Here is a 19,681-nt window from a genome sequence, read left to right as displayed (position 1 = left end):
TTCGTGGTCCCTTTTGTAAAAATATAAGTGACAATTTGAATAATATTAAATAATATTTTTCGGATCTAACAAATTCATGTTTTTGTTCTAGGAAGAAAGCATTCTGTTACACTTCGTGGAAAATTCCAAGAATGCTGTTGTTGATTTTACAAAAAACCAAAAGTTTAGAGTTGAATTATTTTGATACAATTTAGCGAATGTTTCAATTCATTAGAAGGATTAAGAAGTGAGAATCACAAAAAACACGGTTCATTGGGAAAAATTTGCAATAAAAAATCATTCTTCATTTGAAGAAACTAATGTTTGTCATAATTAGTCAGAAAGATTGAATTAAAAAGAAAAATTGGTGCGTAGGAAAGGCGAGGTAAAATAACCTTGAATAGGCCGTATAACCTTGAATAATACTCTTTCAATAAGTGACAGAAAAATATGTTGCCATATCGTCTTGACTGTTTACTGTTGTTGATAGTGCAGAAAAGAATTATTTGTTGTCATTTACTACATTATTTTTCACAGCGTATCTGGTGCCCAAAAAAAAATTTTTTTCCTTCTGCATTCCTAGGAGGAGCATAGGGCTAGACATGACATCATAGATAGGCATGCCCCAGTTTCATTGCGTCACAGAGCTTTAACTTGGTTGGTGACTAGCCTGCCGTAGTTTTTTTTATATTAAACATTTAAGATAATTGATATTTTACTGTTTATTTTTCTTAGTTTTCAATATCGGGTATTATTAATAAGTATATGAAAATTACTAATATATTATTTTTATAAATATTGTGTATTTATTTTGTAAGTATTGAATAAAATTTTTATAAAATTTTTATAAAACCGGGGTTTGAACCTGAGACCCTTCTGTTAAAGGACCGGTGCCATAACCACTACACTGGTCAACCAATGGTCAGGTTTGGTGCCAAAAATACTGAGCCAAAATTATAGTTTTAACTGTTGTATACTATATGTACTTCATTGGTATGCATATGAATACATATATACATACATATGTGCAAGTTATATATCCAACCAATGAGATGTTATCCAGACTAAAAGAATTGAATTCTGTTAGTTCTAAATAATAATAAAATACAAAATTTATTATATGATTCTTATAATTTTTACTTAAATAATCTTATAACTTGTTTAAATTCAAACATAAGAATCATAATTTCTGATTTCTCCTTTTTCTTGTTATTATTCTTAAGTACTTAACCTATCCTAACTTTAAATCAGCAATTAAAGTATAACAAATAAATTTCAACACATTTATTTTTCAAGTTCATGATCATAAATTAATATTTATTAATTATTATATATTATTATTAATTACAAGAAAACAAAAAATTAAAATTATTTTTCCTCCATTAAAATGGAAGGGTCATATTATAAAACAACTAAATAAAAATTTGTTTTACAATTTTCTTTTCAAGTGCAACATACAAAATTTATTGCATTTGAAAAGAATATCACGCAAATTATTATATTAATATTACAGTTTACGTAACACAATGGTATTACCGGAGCTGGGTGTTAGAATTACTTCGCAAATAAAATTCTAGAGTTACGAACAAAAAGTTGCGGGGTCTCAAAGTTGGAATATGCGAAAAAGTCTACTTTTTACATTTTTATTTATAATTCGGGAAATCTGACCGGTAGAGACAACTTTCTGTACTCGTTTTCTAAGAAAATTCTCCCTCTAACGGTATATAAGTGGTGGCAAAGACTTTTTTAGTTTCAGAGATATTAAGTGCAAAATTAAAAATTTTCCAAAATTTTTCCAACAAATTTTCTACTAACTGCCATTTACTCATAATTCCACATTACTATTAATTTATTTATTTATTTATTTATTAATTGCAAAATTCAAAGTAAGAAGTTTAATAACAATATGTCCCAAAGGAATTTTGTTCAATTTCTTTAATTCAAAATTTCGGTATATGATTTTTCAGTGTCTAATGTTATGTGTTAACTGCAACTAATAATTTTCAAACCAATCCTTCAACAGTAAGTATATATCAATACATAGAGCAAAAAGGTTTTATACAATCCCTATTTTCTGCAACAGACAAGAAAAGATCAGTTGACATGAAAGGTTCAGTTTCAACATAATCCGCAAATTCTTTAACGTCAAAATTTTGTTTTCAGTCTGCAAACTGTCTGGCGTATAAAACTTTTACGGACAGAAATGTAGTAAACTTTTTACCCGTAATTGACTTTGAATTTTGATCATCCGTAAACGTGAAAACAAAAAAAAAATTTTTTTTAGATTTAAAATAATTTTATACTTACATATTAAAAATTAACAAAAAAAATATTTTTTATATTATTTTTAACGTAATGATAGTCACTCAATACATCAAACTTATTTACTGAATTACTACGTCAGACTGTCTGCATGTAAAAAAAAAAATCTACAATTTTGACGCTTAATTGACTTTTTTTAAACGTTTAAGAATTTAAGCTTTGACTGAAAGCAAGAACGCAGTAGAGTATTCATAAACTCAGACAACTCAGATTTTGTAAAATTTGACGTTTAAGAATTTATCAAATCTTTTCTGATTCTTCAAAGTTTTCTCGTATAGTCTCTTTATTCAGGTTTCCTGGTATGTGCCCAATAGCGATATTTATGAAAATTTGGGCGACATAAGTGATGAAATAAGGAAGTGTGTCATGAAATAATAGATCACCTAACATTATACGTGCTTTATACGAGCGATTTGCCAGATTTACGGGGTGCACCTTTGAAAACAAGTAACAAGAGTGTAAATTGACAAATACGTGGAAAACAAAGCTAAATGAGAGTAAATCTGTAGATATGAATTTCACAAACAAAAATTTAGTGAAGCCAGCACAATTCAGTTCTAACGGTGCTGAAATATCGATCCAAAATGAAGCGAAATGCCTAGACATGACTTTGCATGTCAAGATCAGATGGAAATAAAGAAAACAAATAAACCGTAAAGAAAAAAGAAATAGAATTGGAAAACAAATGTAGACAAAACTATATAGAGAAAACTGTATAAAACACGATAGAGCACAACGTTAGTTAGTGTGACTAGTTTTAGGAGTTTATGACCGTCCAGGCGCGTTTTGGGTTTGGTCCTATCTTTGTCTTTCGATCACTTGTTTTAAAAAAAAAAAATGTTTCTGAAGGTGACAGGTATGAGGAAAAATGCAAAAGCTCAATTGAGAAAACTAAAATATCCATTAGGAAAAGGAGAATTCTGTTTTAAAAGTGAATAAAAAGTGGGATGGTATGCGATTAGACAGTATATGCTTGTAGAGATAAATTAATAAGGGTTTGAAACGGAATGTGAAATGTTAATATACGCTAACAAATATAATAGCTCTAACACTAATATATAACAAATAGTTCTACGCTAATGAATATAAAAGGGAAAACGATTCTATTAGAGAAATTTTGTTTACAGTAAAACAAATGAAAAAAAACTGACATTGAATTAAAATTAAGAGATTAGAAAAAAAGATTAATATGCCGATATTTTGGAATTATAATTATTCGTACGCAGAAAAATCGAAATATGTATATCGAACTTTTGATGTTTCAATATTATCGTCCCCACATTAGTGGGGGATTAACATTGCATTTCATAAATCATAATTCGTTTCGTTTTAAGTTGGCTTGTGTTCTTGTATGCGTATCTTCGTCGTTAGTATAATTAATTACCATTTTGTGACTGGTGAAGTGGAATATGGTGAAACTAGCATAATAAAATCAAAATATGAAATTAAAAAAAAAAGTTAATTCGATTGATAGCGTGAAATCGTGAGTTTAATGTTTGCTTATGTTTATGATTATTTGAAGATTTTTTGATTATGTTAACAAAATATGGTAATTTAATAAATTTCTTCGTAAAAATTATGTCAATTGGATTAAAATATATTTATATAACATAATTTGAATTGTGTACAATAAGCCAAAAGCGAAAGTTTTCGATTCAAAAATTTTTAACATAATTTAAATAATTACATATATGTACCTACATATGTTTATGGAAGTAGTATAAGGATGTATAGTATAACATAAAATATGCACGTATTGTGACTTTTTGTAAACTTTAATCATTAAACAAGATTATGTGCAAAATTCAATCTTAAATTAACTGAAATATGTACAAAATGAAACAAAAATACCTTATATTTAGCATCGTTATAATTCTTATGTCAGTGAGTATATCATGGAGTGGAAGACCATCCCGAGTTGAAATAAATAAGTGCTGTCCCTTAAATGAACACTTAAATTCTAACAACAAAATGTGTGCACCTGGGAATATTGAAAATTGGATACCAAAAATTCATTTAATGAATAGAAAAATTTACTATGAACCTCAAGGGTATAAACCACAATTTATCGATTTTATACCAAATAAAAAACCTGAAAACTGTTCTGACCCAAAAATTTATACTAGTCCGAATATTGTGATTTTGTCGAATGGTTCGTTATTTCTACAAGAAAGATCTTCACTGATTGATATTAATAACTATTGTGCTGATAAAGGGTTAGCTCTTGTTTGCTTGCCATATATCGCAAAAGATTACGAAGCACAAATAAGAAAATGCTGTGGTCCTAACTTAATATACAATATTGATAAAAAAACATGTTATTTTAATCAATTTCCATCTATGAATAACTTTTCAATACAGTTCAACTCAAATATTTTCAATAAAACTAACATCGAAATTATTTACGGATTTCCTGAATGCGCAATGGGTTCAACAGACTATCATATTCTTGATGAATTTAGTGAACATAATTTCAATTTGCAAAATGCGTCGCTAATTTTGAAAGATGGCAAAAGATTTTTACCTGAAGATTATTGTTTGGAGAGTACTATTAGTGATTTTGCAGATATAATAAAAGGTCAAATTTTGTCATCATATCCCATAAATATCGTTGTCTGTACTAATCATAAAGAATTTCTTAAATTAGAAACATATCAACATAATGGAACATTTTATAGTTACGAAAATAATAAACTTCTTGCGATTTCAATTTGTCTCCTTATATCTGTGCTATTTTTAATAGCAACATTAAGTGCTGGATTTTTACTGCCACCGAGTTACCATGCGTTGCATTGGCGATGTCAAATGTACTATGTCAGTTGCTTACTAGTTGGAGATTTTTTACTTGGGATGGGACAACTTTTTGGTAGCATGATACAAGGGACAGCATGTGTTTGTGTCGGTGAGTATTAATTATTTATAAAAACTTAAGAATGGTCACAAAAAATGTCTTTCTTTTCGCAGTTTTTTTTATTTTGAAAGAATTTTTAAACTGCCATAATATTTTGCGACTAAAAAATTTGTATTTTACTTAGGCTGAAATTAAAGTTAATTATACATCAAAAAGAAAACATGAATACATATTACTATAAGGTATGATGTACTAGGGAAGTCTACTTTGACCAACTACTTAGGGCTTGAAATTGTGAGAAAGATTGAAATTATTACATAAGAAATTCTTGATGAAATCCTTACAATACCGAATTGCTGAATTTATAATTCTGCTTAAGGCAAAATAATAGTGTAACTTTTTAATAAACAAAAAGAAGAAGAAGAAACATTAAACAAGGATTAATTGGGGACTTGCTTCCTATTCGGTTGGGTCGATGTAGGAGGGTACTTGGGGCACCTTGCAATATGTCCAGGGTGAATGTGTGCTGGTACAGCAGGGTACGGGGTAATGGGATACCTGATCGTCTTCTGCCACTAGGAGCGTATCTTGACGTCATTAGTGGTGAGTGTAGAAGGAGGAGTAGGGTCTTGTGAGCGGAGGCTCACACGTGTAGGGTGACCAAAACAATGTGGCCTATCAGGGACAAAAGAAGGACAAAAGGTAGGGCTGGTGTCAGCACACTGGTAGGGTGCTGACGGGGCATTGTCTTTTGGGGTAAATGGCCAGGAGGCTTGTGGTCGCTACGACGAATGCATGGCTGGTTTGGATAGGGGGCCTGGTGGGTCGGATTGCGTGGGGGCACTTGGGTGTAGGTTTTGGGAGTTGCCGATAGGCTTTTCTGTTGGCATAGTGCATGGACTTTTGCTACTACTAGTGTTTAAAAAAAATATGTTTGTATTCATATTACTATCTTTTTTTCATTTTAATAAATAACCATCGCAATAATAACGAAGGCTATAAAGTACGGAAGCACTTGGTTTTTCTAATTCTTAGCCAAATGCAAACAATATTTGGTTTTTTTTGCAGTTGAAATTCCCGAACTCTTCCATTATGATGTGATATATTAAACAAACTAATATCTTTATATCTAACAAGTCCTAATGCTCAGAGAGAAACTTGAAAGCACGACCTTATTTTATATGGGTTTTTTTAAATCGAAGTGGCTATTTTTTGAGAAGAAATATTAAAATAAATTCACACTTATTATAGAGCAGGTAAAATTTAGAAAATATATTCGAAAAATCAAAAAAATATATTAATATTTTCATTGATAATCATTTTAAAATTCTAAAAAAAGCAGAAAAACAACAAGCACAACCTTCGCCTTCAACGTTTTATATGTTACTGAAAGCATTTCATTATTTTTAAGTGAACAGCTTTTTTTTCTTATAGGGTAAGTTAACTCAAGATATGGGAAGTAACTTTGGTGTCAAGTTGAAAACATAATTAATGAAAGATAATTATTGAATATTGATATAAATACATAGTAAAGAAAAAATTTGAAGAGAGAATTAGAAAATAATATCTAAAATACAATCGAATATTATTTGTTAAATACAAGTTTTATATAAACTTCAAAATTTTATCTCTACTTTTATTTGAAAAAAATATTAAAAACTTACTATCATTTATATCAATTACCTAAGAAAAAAAAATATTTAAAATGTTTGGAAAAAACAATCATATATTTTTATGACCGGATTTGAATATTTTTCTATTTTTGAAATAAATGTTTTTTTACCAAATGACTCAAAAATTCCTACTGTAAAATAACAGGTATTCTAAAATTTTTGTTCTTTATGTAATATTCTTTCCGTTTAGAATTAAGATAGGTCATACATACACATGCAGAGACATTTTATAAATAGATTGCTCTTGTTTACCTACTAATAAAATATGAAAAAAGAACACAGCAAAATTTTTGAAGCACTCAATATAACATGTTTGAAATAGTTTTAAAATGATTATTTAAAAAAAATTTATTGGTAGTAGGTACATACATATTTATTTTTAATAACTTAAAAACTAACTGAAATTATTTGAAACAAATTTATAAGTAACGTATAAATAACCGAAATGAGATAATTCAAATTGTTGAAATGTGTCAACCTATATTACTTTTAATAACATTTTTGTTAGCCGACACTACTCAACTTACCTTATTGGGAAATACAAAATGTGCATAAAAAATCATACATCCTTCCTCATTAACATTTTAAACCATACTGAAATATGAATTTGAAATTTTTTATCATATTTTCTTTCATCCTACCTTTCTTTCTTTTTCGTGCAATAGAATTTAAATGGGAAGCTTTTTAAAAAATGTGTATAATATCCTGAGATTTTTTAAAATATTAAACTCTTTTTTACGTAAAAAAAAGAAAAAAATAATAAAAAATATGACACGATCAGTGGCACTTTAAGTAAAAACCAGCAACGAAGCCAAAAAATCGTAATATTTCGTAAAGAAAATTGAGTATTGGGACTTGTTAGATATAAAGACATTAAACAAACATATAAACTTAAAGTGTACAACTTTAAGCGCTTGTTATAGAAAATCTACATGTTAGTGATAATTTGGAATAACGGTTTATATCGGTAATATCTAAAGTGTACGGTAATATATATATGCATATGTATGTATGTCTAAATATCTATCTTAAATTCTATTCTATGTATCTATTTTATATCTTTATGCATCTAGGTAATCACCTATGTAGGTGTTATTTTTTTGGCTATTCCTTGATATAAAAATATCAAGGTCCGATTTTTTTTTCTTTAGATTATATGTGCTAAAATTGCGAATGTATTTGTAGCGAAATGACATTTCTGAATCAAAATTTTTTTTTCTTTCGAGTTGGCTATGAAAAAAAACATTAAAACCCAATAATTCTTCTATTAAAATGAAATTTGGAGTTTTCTGAGAAACATCGAAAATTCCGATTTCAAGTCAAAATTTTAGCAATGATCTTGATTAAATATCCTGAGGTTAATAATTAAAAATAGATAATCTGAAAATTTTACACTTTTAGATAATTGACCAAGTCATAAAATCAAATACTCTTTCACCTACGACAAATATTTTAGCTTAAGTTTTCCTAAATATCAGAAAATGATAATGGCAAAACTACATATCTTTATGATTAATTATTTATTATTGTTATAAGTAACAAGGTAACTTTGTCTGTCCAGTTTTTGCATTTTTAATATCAATTTTTTGAAGTTTGTTTTTTTTATTTGAACGGTCTTCTCTCAATGTTTGTATTTGTCCTATGCTCGAAAATTGAAATTATCAACTAACTATTAGGTGCGCAACTAAGTTCTCGCTGTTTGTCAATAGACACTGAGTTGGTGAAATTGCTCGATGAGGATCCATGCCAAACACAAGAACAGCTTGCTTCGGTATTAGGAGTTACCCGCCAAGCCATTTCTAAGCGATTGCATGCGTTGGGAATGATTCAAAAGCAAGGAACTTGGGTTCCTTATGATTTGAAGCCAGGAGACGTTGAGCGTCGTTTTTTCGCCTGTGAACAACTGCTCCAGCGGCAAAAAAGGAAGGGTTTTCTTCATCGCATTGTAACGGGGGATGAAAAATGGATTCATTACAGCAACTCAAAGAAGAGAAAGTCATGGGGACTGCCCGGTCACGCTTCTACGTCGTCGGCTCGGCCAAATATACACGCTGCGAAAGTTATGTTGTGTATTTGGTGGGACCAGGTTGGCGTTATTTATTATGAGCTTTTGAAACCAAGCGAAACCATCACTGGCGAACGGTACCGACTCCAATTGATGCGACTGAGCCGAACACTGCGCGAAAAACGGCCACAAACCCGTCAAAACCTACTTAGAAACGCTCAAATGGGAAGTCCTACCCCACCCGCCATATTCCCCAGATATTGCGCCGTCCGACTATTACTTGTTCCGTTCGATGGCACACGGTCTGGCTGATCAGCAGTTCCGCTCATATGAAGACATCGAAAAATGGCTCAATTCGTGGATAGCCTCTAAAGACGAGCACTTTTATCGCAACGGCATTCAAGCTCTGCCAGAAAGATGGGAAAAAGTTGTAATCAGCGATGGGCAATACTTTGAATGATGTATATGTAAGTGTTTATTGACAGTGAAGTTGCATTTTAATAAAAAAAAAGCAGCGAGAACTTAGTTGCGCACCTAATATCTAAAAAATAACTATCGAAAAATTCTATTTAGCTGTTTTCTGTAAAGTGAATAAATACGTTTTTTAATACAAGTAAACATGAGGCTTACAAAACCAACAACAATTTATTATATTTCTTTATGTGAACTTTTATATTTTTATTCATTAAACAATTGATTACGTGCAAAAAGTGTTTGAAAATCGATAGTATACCAGAAGTAGGATGATATGATAAGTGCAGATCGATAAAAACTAGTAGGAAACATTTTCCCATTTTCCTCATCCTAAATAAATTATTAGTCTTCTAAGTTAGTCTTCCTGAAAAGTGTCTGAATTCTATATTTTCCTTCCTGAGTTCTACATTCTGCTTCTATTCTAAGTCCTAGTTCTTCAAAATATTAAAATAAAAAATTCTTCATGAACTACTTACTGTGTCAAAACCAAAAACGATTTCTGTTTTTTAAATTATTTTAATAGTATCAAATTAAAATTGGTTGCATGTAAACTAACTGGTAATTTATTAATCATTTTCTAAAAATTTGATACGAGTGTCCTGAATTCAAATTATTTTCGTTTTTTAATTCCATAGGAAGAAATTTGAATTATAATTTATTAAATATTATTTTAGCCGACAAGCCAATTTTTTTAAAAAAATCTGGCAAACACTCAATTTTTTCGTCCTTTATTATACTCTGCACTTCGTGAAGGGTATATTAACTTTGGTATGGAGTTTGTAACTACTTGAAGGAGTCATCTGCGGTATGGACATATATATATATTATTGCTCAGCGTAAAATTCTGCGTCGATTTAGACATGTCCGTCTGTCCGTCCGTCCGTCCGATCGCACGATAACTCAAAAACGAATAATGCAATCGACATCAAACTTTCACAAGTTTTTTCTTTTGTGCCAAGGACGAGCCCTATTGTTATTGGACTAATTTGGACAACGGGTTCGGGTAGCTGCCATACAACTCAAAGAGTTTATTTTAAATATTTCAAAAACTAATAAAGCTATAAATTTAAAATTTTGTATACATGTGTCCAATTATATTCTACACATGCTCTAAAAATTATAATGGGATAGCTGCACCGGTTCAGGTGGCTGCGATACAACTCCAACAGCAAATTTTTTATATTCGGAAAAATAATAAAGTCAGATTCATGAAATTTGGCAGTCGTGTGTCCAATTATAGGTCAGACATATTTCTGAAGTTTTGATGGAATTGCTTGACAGGTTCGGGTACTTGCCATACAACTCCAAAAGCTTATTTTAAATATTAGGAAAAATAATAAAGTCAGATTCATGAAACTTGGCAGTTGTGTGTCGAGTTATAGGACAGATATATATCTGAAGTTTTGGTAGAATTGCTTGTCAGGTTCGAGTAGCTCCCATACAAGTCTAAAAGCTTATTCTTAATATTTAGAAAAATAATAAAGTCAGATTCATGAAAGTTGGCAGTTGTGTGTCCGATTATAGATCAGATATATTTGTGAAGTTTTGATGGAATTGCTTGACAGGTTCAGGTATGTGCCATACAACTCCAAAAGCTAATTTTAAATATTTGGAAAAATTATAGTCAGATTCAAGAAACTTGGCAATCGGATGTCCAATTATAGATCAGACATGTCCGTGAAGTTTCTATAGAAAGATTTCACAGGTTCGAGTAATTGCTATACAATAACGGAAGGTGCAGGGTATAATTCAATCGGTTTATACCGAGTGAAACGTTTTTACTTGTTTTAATATTTATCTAGATCATAATTTAGATTATCTAGATCATAATTTAGCTGCGATTAAATATCATTAAATTTACCTCAAACAGTATAAACCAAAGTATCATGAGCTAAAATCAAGAGACATTCGAAAACCTTATGTTTTTATGTCATTTATATAAATTAGAAATAAAATAACTCCCAATTCAATTGATTTTTTTTGCTGAAATAGTATGATTAGTTTTGATGCTCTGTTTCCTGTTTTTCAAAAAGCTTTCAAACCATTTCAACTCACTGCCTTTAATGCCATATTTGCTTAGTTTTTTTTAGTAATATATCTCTGTCGATGGTTACAAATGCTCGCTTGAGGTCTAAGAACACTGCTACAATAGATTTTGCGTCATCAGTTTCTTTTTTCTACTCGTTCATAATCTAATAATTTACGATGTTTCTGTAGAGTAACCGTTTCTAAAGTCTGATTGTTCATCACACAGAATACTTGCTTGCATTAAATAATTTTCAAGCTTGCATTAAATAATTTTATAAACCTTTTTCTAAGATTTTTTCAAAATAGGCGATGTGTTTACTGGTCTTAGCTGTTCAGCATTCTTGACTTTTTCAATCGGTATAACAATAGTCCGTTTCCACGATTCCTAAGAGACCTAATTGAAGGGATTTATTTATAATATCAGTCAAACTTGGAAGAAAAATATCTTTGCAGTCTGAGATCATATTTGTCTTTAAATCAACATAATCGCCTTTAGAATTTATTCCACTTATAGTTCTTTCTAATCCGTCTATATAAATTGTTTTGCAAATTCCATAAAGGTCTAATGCGCTGGAATTATTTCTACCGTAAAAAAGTATAAGCAAATATCACATTGTCGAATTGATACTCCAAATCAATCATAATCACAAACCGGTGTTTTTGCTCATTTTCGCAGCACGTTTCTTGTCACGACAAGTATCACGTTTCTCAAATTTTAAGATTTTGTAGACATCGATGTTTATTGAAACAAATATTTTTTGTCACTCGTCTATAGCAGAAAATTAGTTTTATGAGAAAGTACATTCATTTTTTTTATTTCTTTTTCTTTTTTCGCGCGCAAATATACACATATATGTATGTAAGCTACCAAAAATGAAGTGCGGAAAATGTGATGAGCGACTGAAAACTAGTTCTAAAATTAATTGCAGCGGAATTTGTGGAAAATCTTTTCACCCAAGTTACTATAATTTGATGATTTATAATGTTAGATTAATAATTGAGAAAGCGAATGTTACTTTTCAGCGTGATTGCACTTTAAGAATTTCTTTTACCGAAAGATGGATAATCTGTAAAGTATAGAATGAAATTAAATGTAATACAAAACTTGTTAAGACAAGTGCAAACAATTTTTTTTTTTCTTCTAATAGGAGAAAAAATCTCGAAAGACGAAGAAGGACGGCTCTATCTGCCTTTTTCCTCCGACAGTGAGGGAGCGTGACTTGTACCTTAAAAAATCACCTAAATTCTGAACGGATAAAACTGGTCCTACAAACCAACTATTACTTCCGCGCTAACTTGGTTGTTCCGTGCAGGAATTAAATACCTTCCATAAGGAAATTGGTATTTCGTGTTAAATCGAATGGTCTTGTTCGTTTAAGTCTTTCTGTCATAACGCCATTGTCTAGCAGCGGAGCTGCTTCCATATTTGCATGCTGTTCTAGAAAAGCCCTATGCTTTGTAGCACAACTCCTAATTTCATCCACAACCAAAGGAATTCCTAAGTCCCTGTGAATATCACTGTTACGTATATACCATGGCGCATTTACCATGCCCCGCAGAACTTTATTCTGCAAGGTTTGAATTTTGTTAATGTGAGTCTTCTTGGCACAACCCCACAGCTGAATGCCATATCGCCATATTGGTTTAATGATTTGGTTATGAATTAATATCTTATTATCAATTTCCAAATTGGACTTACGCCCTAGGAGTCAATAATTTTCTCTATATTTATTTTCTAATTCTATGTTTTTCTTCTTTATATGCTCTTTCCACCTTAGCTTGACATCTAAAGTCATTCCTAGGTATTTTGCTGAGTTATGGATCGCTACGTTCGTTCCACTTACGTTAATTTGTGGTGGATTCACTATTTTCGGATTGGTGAAGTTTATGTGAATCGATTTTGCTTCATTCAACTTCACCCTCCAATCTCTAGTCCACTGGCTTATTTTGTTAATTGCCTCCTGTAATTTTTTTGTCGAATCGTCAATGTTCGCTCCTACTGCCAATATTGCAGTATCGTCAGCAAAAGTGGCTATCGTAGAATTTTCTATTTGTGGCAAATCACTCGTGTAAAGCAGATACAACGTTGGGCACAATATACTGCCTTGAGGCACACCTGCCTTTATTTCTCTTAGCGTGGAGTATTCAGCATCTTGTTTAATTCTAAATAATCTATCAGCTAAGTAAGATTTCAAAATGACGATGGTAACATTTGCCCTAACTTAAGTATAAGACCCCTGTGCCACACCTTGTCGAATGCCTGTGCTACATCTAGAAACATAAAAGAGCAGATACCCTTATTTTCCAAGCTTTTTTCTATAATATTAGTTATTCTATGGACCTGGTCTATTGTAGAATGGTTTCTTCTAAAACCAAATTGATGGTTCGGTATTAGGCCCCTATTTTCTATTATTGGCTTCAATCTCCTTAATAGCAGCTTTTCAAAAAGCTTAGACATCATTGGTAACAGAGAAATGGGCCTGTAAGACTTTGTTTCCCTCAAGGATTTCCCGGGTTTCGGCACCATAATTACCTCCGCGACTTTCCAAGCACAAGGAACATACCTTAAATCCATAGCTGCATTCATGATTTTCGTCAGATGTTCCAATGCCTCGTCTGGTAACTCTCTCAGTACTTCCGCAGTAATAAGATCAAAACCTTGCGATTTTTTCAACTTCAGGGATCTTATCTCTTCCGCAACCTCTAATTGAGTAAGTGGAACTATGCAGTCTGCTTCATTTGCAATAGATTCTACCAAACCCACATCTGAGGTTATTCCGTTTGGCGTGAATATGTTTTCCAAGTGATCAGCAAACAATTCGGCCTTCTCTATATTGCTCCTCGCCCAATTGCCATTTGCTTTCATCAGTGGCGGAGCGTGTCTAATCGGTCTCTTTTTGCTCCTTGCCGCCTTTCATAAGGAATAATTTGTTTCCCTCGTAGCTGACAAGTTCTTTATATAATTTTCGTATGTTGCCGATTTAAATTCTTGGATTTCTCTTTTAAGCACCTGGGAAAGTCTATTTAAAACAGTTTTATCATCAGGGCAACGCGAACGGTGCCATCTACGTCTGGCTCTTCCCTTTTCATCTACTAAATCAGTTATTTCTCGAGAGGATAGCTATTTGCTGTCGTTTTGTACTTTGACATTTTTGTATTGTTCCATGCAGCTCTTTGTATGATTTCAATAAATCCTTCTAACTCCGCATCTAATTGCTCTCTTGATTGTATATTAATATTTACGTCAATATTGTTTATTATTTCATATCTAAAGCAATCTGTAGTGCCATTTGTTAAACTGGGCCTAAATAATGTTTTAGTTATTTTTTCATTTAGTTTTGATATGACAGCAGAGTGATCCGAATTAAAATCCAAGTTATCTTCAAGGCTTAGAAAGTTTTCTGATATTTTTTTGGTTATAAAAAAGTCAATGACATCAGGAATCTTGTTAGTGTCAGTTGGCCAATAAGTAGGAGTGCCAGTGGAGTGATAGCAACAACCTAGCTCTTGAATAGCTTTTCTTAGCTCTCTTCCTCTAGTTGAGGTGATTCTAGAACCCCAATCTGTATGTTTGGCATTATAGTCACCTCCTATTGCTAGTCCATGTCTATTATAGTCCATGCTTGTACAGGAGATCTTTAAAAGTATTTTTCTTAATGCTGCAATTTGGTGGACAGTATACAGCACCAACACTAAAGTCCTGTTAGTCGATTTAATTTTTTTCGAAATAAGCTGAATTTCAACCGTTTCTATCTTGAATTCTTCATTATGTGCTATACTTTCTTTTATTAGTATTGCACTACCCTCTCTTGGTTGATTGCTGGGATGTACCGCTTTATAGCAATCATAGCCCTTTATTTTAAGGCTCGTATAATATGTCAAATTAGCCTCCGACAGCAAACAAATATCTATATTTCTCGTTTTGAGAAAGACCCCCAATTCTTGTTTCTTATTAAGAACACCATTAACATTCCAAATTACTATACGTACCTCATTTACGTACATCTTTTCTTAACTTCTTTGGTGTCCCCGTATACATCTCAGTATATGCATTTTTTATTTTTAATAATCTTTTAGAGATCTCGTCAATTCTAATCAACATATTATGCATCATTTGCATAATGTCTGCGTCAGTTCTTTTTATTTCTGGGGTTTTGTTCTCAGGCTCCTTCATTTTCTTTTTTTGTGGGGTTTTGTTTTGAAGCGCTTGTGAATAAGATACTCCCTTTAACACCTTACTAGGTGCAGGCGTTCTGTCTATTTTTGGAGTTCTTTGTTCATTAAATTTAATTTGGTTTTGTTTGGTCTTATTCTTTTTCAATCTTTTTTTTGCAATCCTTTTGCCATCAAACAGCCTCGATAGCTAGCAGGGTGTGCCTCATTGCAGTTCGCACATTTGGGCTGAAAATTATCCTTCTTGTTGCACTCCGCTGTCATATGATTACCAGCACATTTTACACATTTAGCCTCTCTTTGGCAAAACTTTTATGTGTGTCCAAATCTCTGGTATCTCTTGCATTGAGGAATGCATTTGCTGCTTTTCAGAGCTTCAATGTTTACTCTCATGTGCTGTAAGTATTCTATTTTATAGATCTTGGTTATCTCTTCCGAATGGTCAAAAGGTAACATAAAGAGCGGAAGTTTTACTGAAATATATTTTCCATTTTCCTTCTTCCTTTTGATTTTATTTACAACATCTAAAAAACTCTTTTTTTATATTCTCTGGCTCACACGATGGATGTAGATTTCTAGCCATAACTTTAACTGGCCTCGTCAGTTTATTCTCATACGTGTGCCACTCCAGTCTAGCCTTATTTATAGCTTTTGTTAGTAATCTGTATTCATTTTCATTTTCCACATTTATTTTTAATTGGTCATTATTCATCATATTGACCTTAACGTTTATTCTTTCTTCTTTTAATATCTTAACTATGTGAGAGTAGTTCTTAATGTTGCTCAATATAACCAGAGGAGGAGGCTTGTGCTTTTTTGGATTTTCAGCCTTCATTTTAGGGCTGGTTTCATTATTTGTTTTAACTGTCGTATCTGAATTTATTTCAGGAGACTTTTCCATTTTTCGCTTCTTTGCATTACATATTCTGTTTTAGGATCCAGTCAGTTTCTCTTGCCAGTTCTTCCTCGTCGGTTTCATATACGATAACTTCCGCATCTTTGTTTTTCTTTTCTGTTGATGCAGATTTTATTTGATTTTTTAAATCTACATTCTCTGCCTGTAATTTGCAGATCTCGTTTTGTAGCACCTTACAAAGACTCTCCCACTTGGTTATTCTCGAGTCCTGAGTATCCAATTTATTCTCCTGTATAAGATGCCTTTTCATATTACCCTCTTGGGTTTTCATTTTTTTGTCTTCCGCAAACTTATTAGACTTTTTCTCAGAGTTATAATCCTTAACTCTGCCCTTTTTCTCTGCAATCACCAATGGGGGTGATCGCATGACCCCCGATCTCCTTCTAAATGGGTCAATCAACGCCGATCTACTATGCAATAAGTGGTCTCCCCCAGAATCCATGCGACCAGCCTCCGAAGAGTTTGGATTTTCCAGCATTACTGGATTACCACCTGGGGTATTCAATCCTTGTGTTTTGTTCATTGCATTGCGTCTGGATTTTCATTTGGATTTTAGTGGACTCTTACCACAAGCATACCTTACTGCGGATATTTCGTAGCCCAATCCGCCGGGAAGTGCAAATAATATTGATGATAATATTTTTACGTTGATATTGCCAAAAAGATCCAATTGTGTAATATATAAACCAAACAAAAAAAAAGAAACAGCTGAAGAAACAAAAACAGAACGTCATGTCGACTCAGTAAGCTAATAGAATGTCAGGAAACGAAGATGGCACTATCGCAGTATTTTGTAGTTATCAGTTGTCAAAAAAATAATAAAAAAATCAAGTAGAAAACAAATTAAAATAATATGATGTAGTAATACCAAAAGAAGAAAACATAAAATACTGGTAGATCGAATATCTGAAAATTATGATCAGAATGAGCTGAAAATAAAAATTGTTTCCCAAAATAATTTTTTAGAAAAAAATGAAGTTAGAATTCTAGCATCGTATAAAACATCGTATTAGGTAAAATTAAAGTTGGTTGCAATAAGTATATGTTAAACATATGATAGTCATGATGTAAAGAGATGTCTGAAGTACCTTTTATTCCAAATTTACTTTCCATTTTTTTTATGGGACTTAACTTTTCATTTACAGCCTTACAAATTTTCATTATAATAAGTGAAGCGGTTATCTGAGCACGAGCAATATTTAAATCTTAACCTGCTTAAAAGTCTTTTGCTATCTATATTTTTTTGAATTAACGATAATCGCCTCCTTTATATACATAAATATAAATGTATGACTATTTTAGAATAATTCAAATGTTTACTTAGAAAAAACTGGAGAGTGTTAAAAACAAAAAATTTTTGAAAATGCTGCCAGTTAAAATTTTTCAATGCGATTTTGTGACACAGTACCAAACCACTTGTGAATCGCAAATCAACTTAAACAAATTTTCGACTTTCGCATTTTTACATAGTAGGCCAGTGTATTAAATGTGGAGATGAGTATAAAGATGAATACTGCGCAAATAAAATTCAGTGCACAAACTGTTTAAATGCAAATGTTATGATAGATGTTGTCTTCTTTAATTAGGAAAATCAATATAGAAAAATAAAAAAAAATTCAGTTAGTTCAAAGAAGTAGTATCGATATATAGATGGTGTTACGGCAAATTTAGCGTCTTTAGCATATATAAACAGGAATAATTCTTTTGATTTAATATTATTGAGTGAAACACATGTAACTGATGAAATTAAAAACAATGATCTAAAGTGATTTAGAAAACTATAATTTATTTCGTTGTGACTCCAATTCGAGATATATTGGCGTCGTAGTAATCTATATGAAAAATTCTATCAGTCCATGCTGAAAAAAAATATGTGTACAATAAGAAGCTTTGAAGTTTGCAAATTAAAATTAAGATTCATTAACGAATTTTCCGAAGTCTTAGAAGAGTGGTTAGAGGTTTAATTAATAACATCGAATAAAAATATAATTTGCGCAGATTTTAATGTAATTCGGTTTCAAGAAAATAGCGAAAAATACAAAGAATAATTGATGTCAATAACTTAAAATAAGTTGTGAATTTTGCAACAATGTTAGGTGTAGTACTTCTACTCTAATTGATTACGTGGTGGTTAGCTTGCCAGAAATGGAGAAAATAAGTATTTTTAATAGGGTAGATTGTTCATTATCTGACCATCAACCAATAGAGATAAGGATATGTACAAATAGTAAATCTAAATTTAACGTTAATTTGATGTCAGTTTATGTGGCAATATGTTTAAACCAATTATTGAAATAGCAACAAATTAAATTAAAAAGAAAATAATAATACACTCACAATGGTTTACTCAAGAATTGAGACAGCTCAGCTAATGTCTTTGTATATGTCCAATGCTTATATAGTCCCAATGCTAAGACAGAAACTTGAAAGCACGACCTTATTTTATATGGGTTTTTGAAGAAAAATTAAAATAAGTTCACACTTATTATAAAGCAGGTAAAATTTCGAAAATATATTTAAAATATCAATTAAATGTATTAATATTTCCATTCATAATTATTTTTAAATTCTTAAAATGCATACAAAAGAGCGGAAAAACAACAAAAGCACAACCTTCCCCTTCAACGTTTTATATGTTACTGAAAGCATTTCATTATTTTTAAGTGAACAGCTTTTTTTTCTCATAGGGTAAGTTAACTCAAGATATGGGAAGTAACTGTGGTGTCAAGTTGAAAATATAATTAATGAAAGATAATTATTAAATATAAATACATGCTAAAGAAAAAATTTGAAGAGGAATTTAGAAAATAATATATAAAATACAATCAAATATTATTTTTTAAATACAAATTTTGTATAAAGTTCTAAATTTTACCTCTATTTGTGATAAAAATTTTGAAAACTTAATATATTACCTAAGTAAAAAAGTTTTGGAAAAGACAATAATATATTTTTATGATCGGATTCGAATATCTTTTTTATTTTTGAAATAAATATTATCTTAGCAAATGACACAAAAACTCCGATTGTAAAATGACAGGTAGTAGGTACTGATGTAAATTTTTGTCCGTTTGCGTTTACTATTAAGATTCATACACAGGCAGGGCCATTTTATAAATAGATTGCTTTTGTTTACCTGCTATTAAAAAATGAAAGAAGAGCACAGCAAAATTTTGAAGCACTCAATATAACATGTTTGAAATAGTTTTAAAATAATTATATAAAAAACAATTGATTGGAAGTAGGTACATACATATTTA

The 19,681-nt window shown here is 31.2% G+C and overlaps 1 protein-coding gene across 3 annotated transcripts in view; it reads left to right on the top strand.

The window, feature by feature from the left end:
• The first annotated feature begins 3,634 nt into the window (after positions 1-3,634).
• LOC129616616 (probable G-protein coupled receptor Mth-like 1) overlaps positions 3,635-19,681 on the top strand; it is a 224,743-nt gene continuing 208,696 nt past the window's right edge. For all 3 annotated transcript variants that reach the window (XM_055532247.1, XM_055532248.1, XM_055532249.1), the window contains exon 1: positions 3,635-5,203. In XM_055532247.1, coding sequence (XP_055388222.1) covers positions 4,129-5,203 — 1,075 coding nt within the window. In that variant the 5' untranslated portion in view covers positions 3,635-4,128. The remainder of the gene's footprint in view (positions 5,204-19,681) is intronic.

This window comes from Condylostylus longicornis, unplaced genomic scaffold (genome assembly GCF_029603195.1).
Source record: "Condylostylus longicornis isolate FDR11 unplaced genomic scaffold, ASM2960319v2 ptg000252l, whole genome shotgun sequence".
NCBI lineage: Eukaryota > Metazoa > Arthropoda > Insecta > Diptera > Dolichopodidae > Condylostylus > Condylostylus longicornis.
This window is presented reverse-complemented; position numbering and strand designations above follow the sequence as displayed.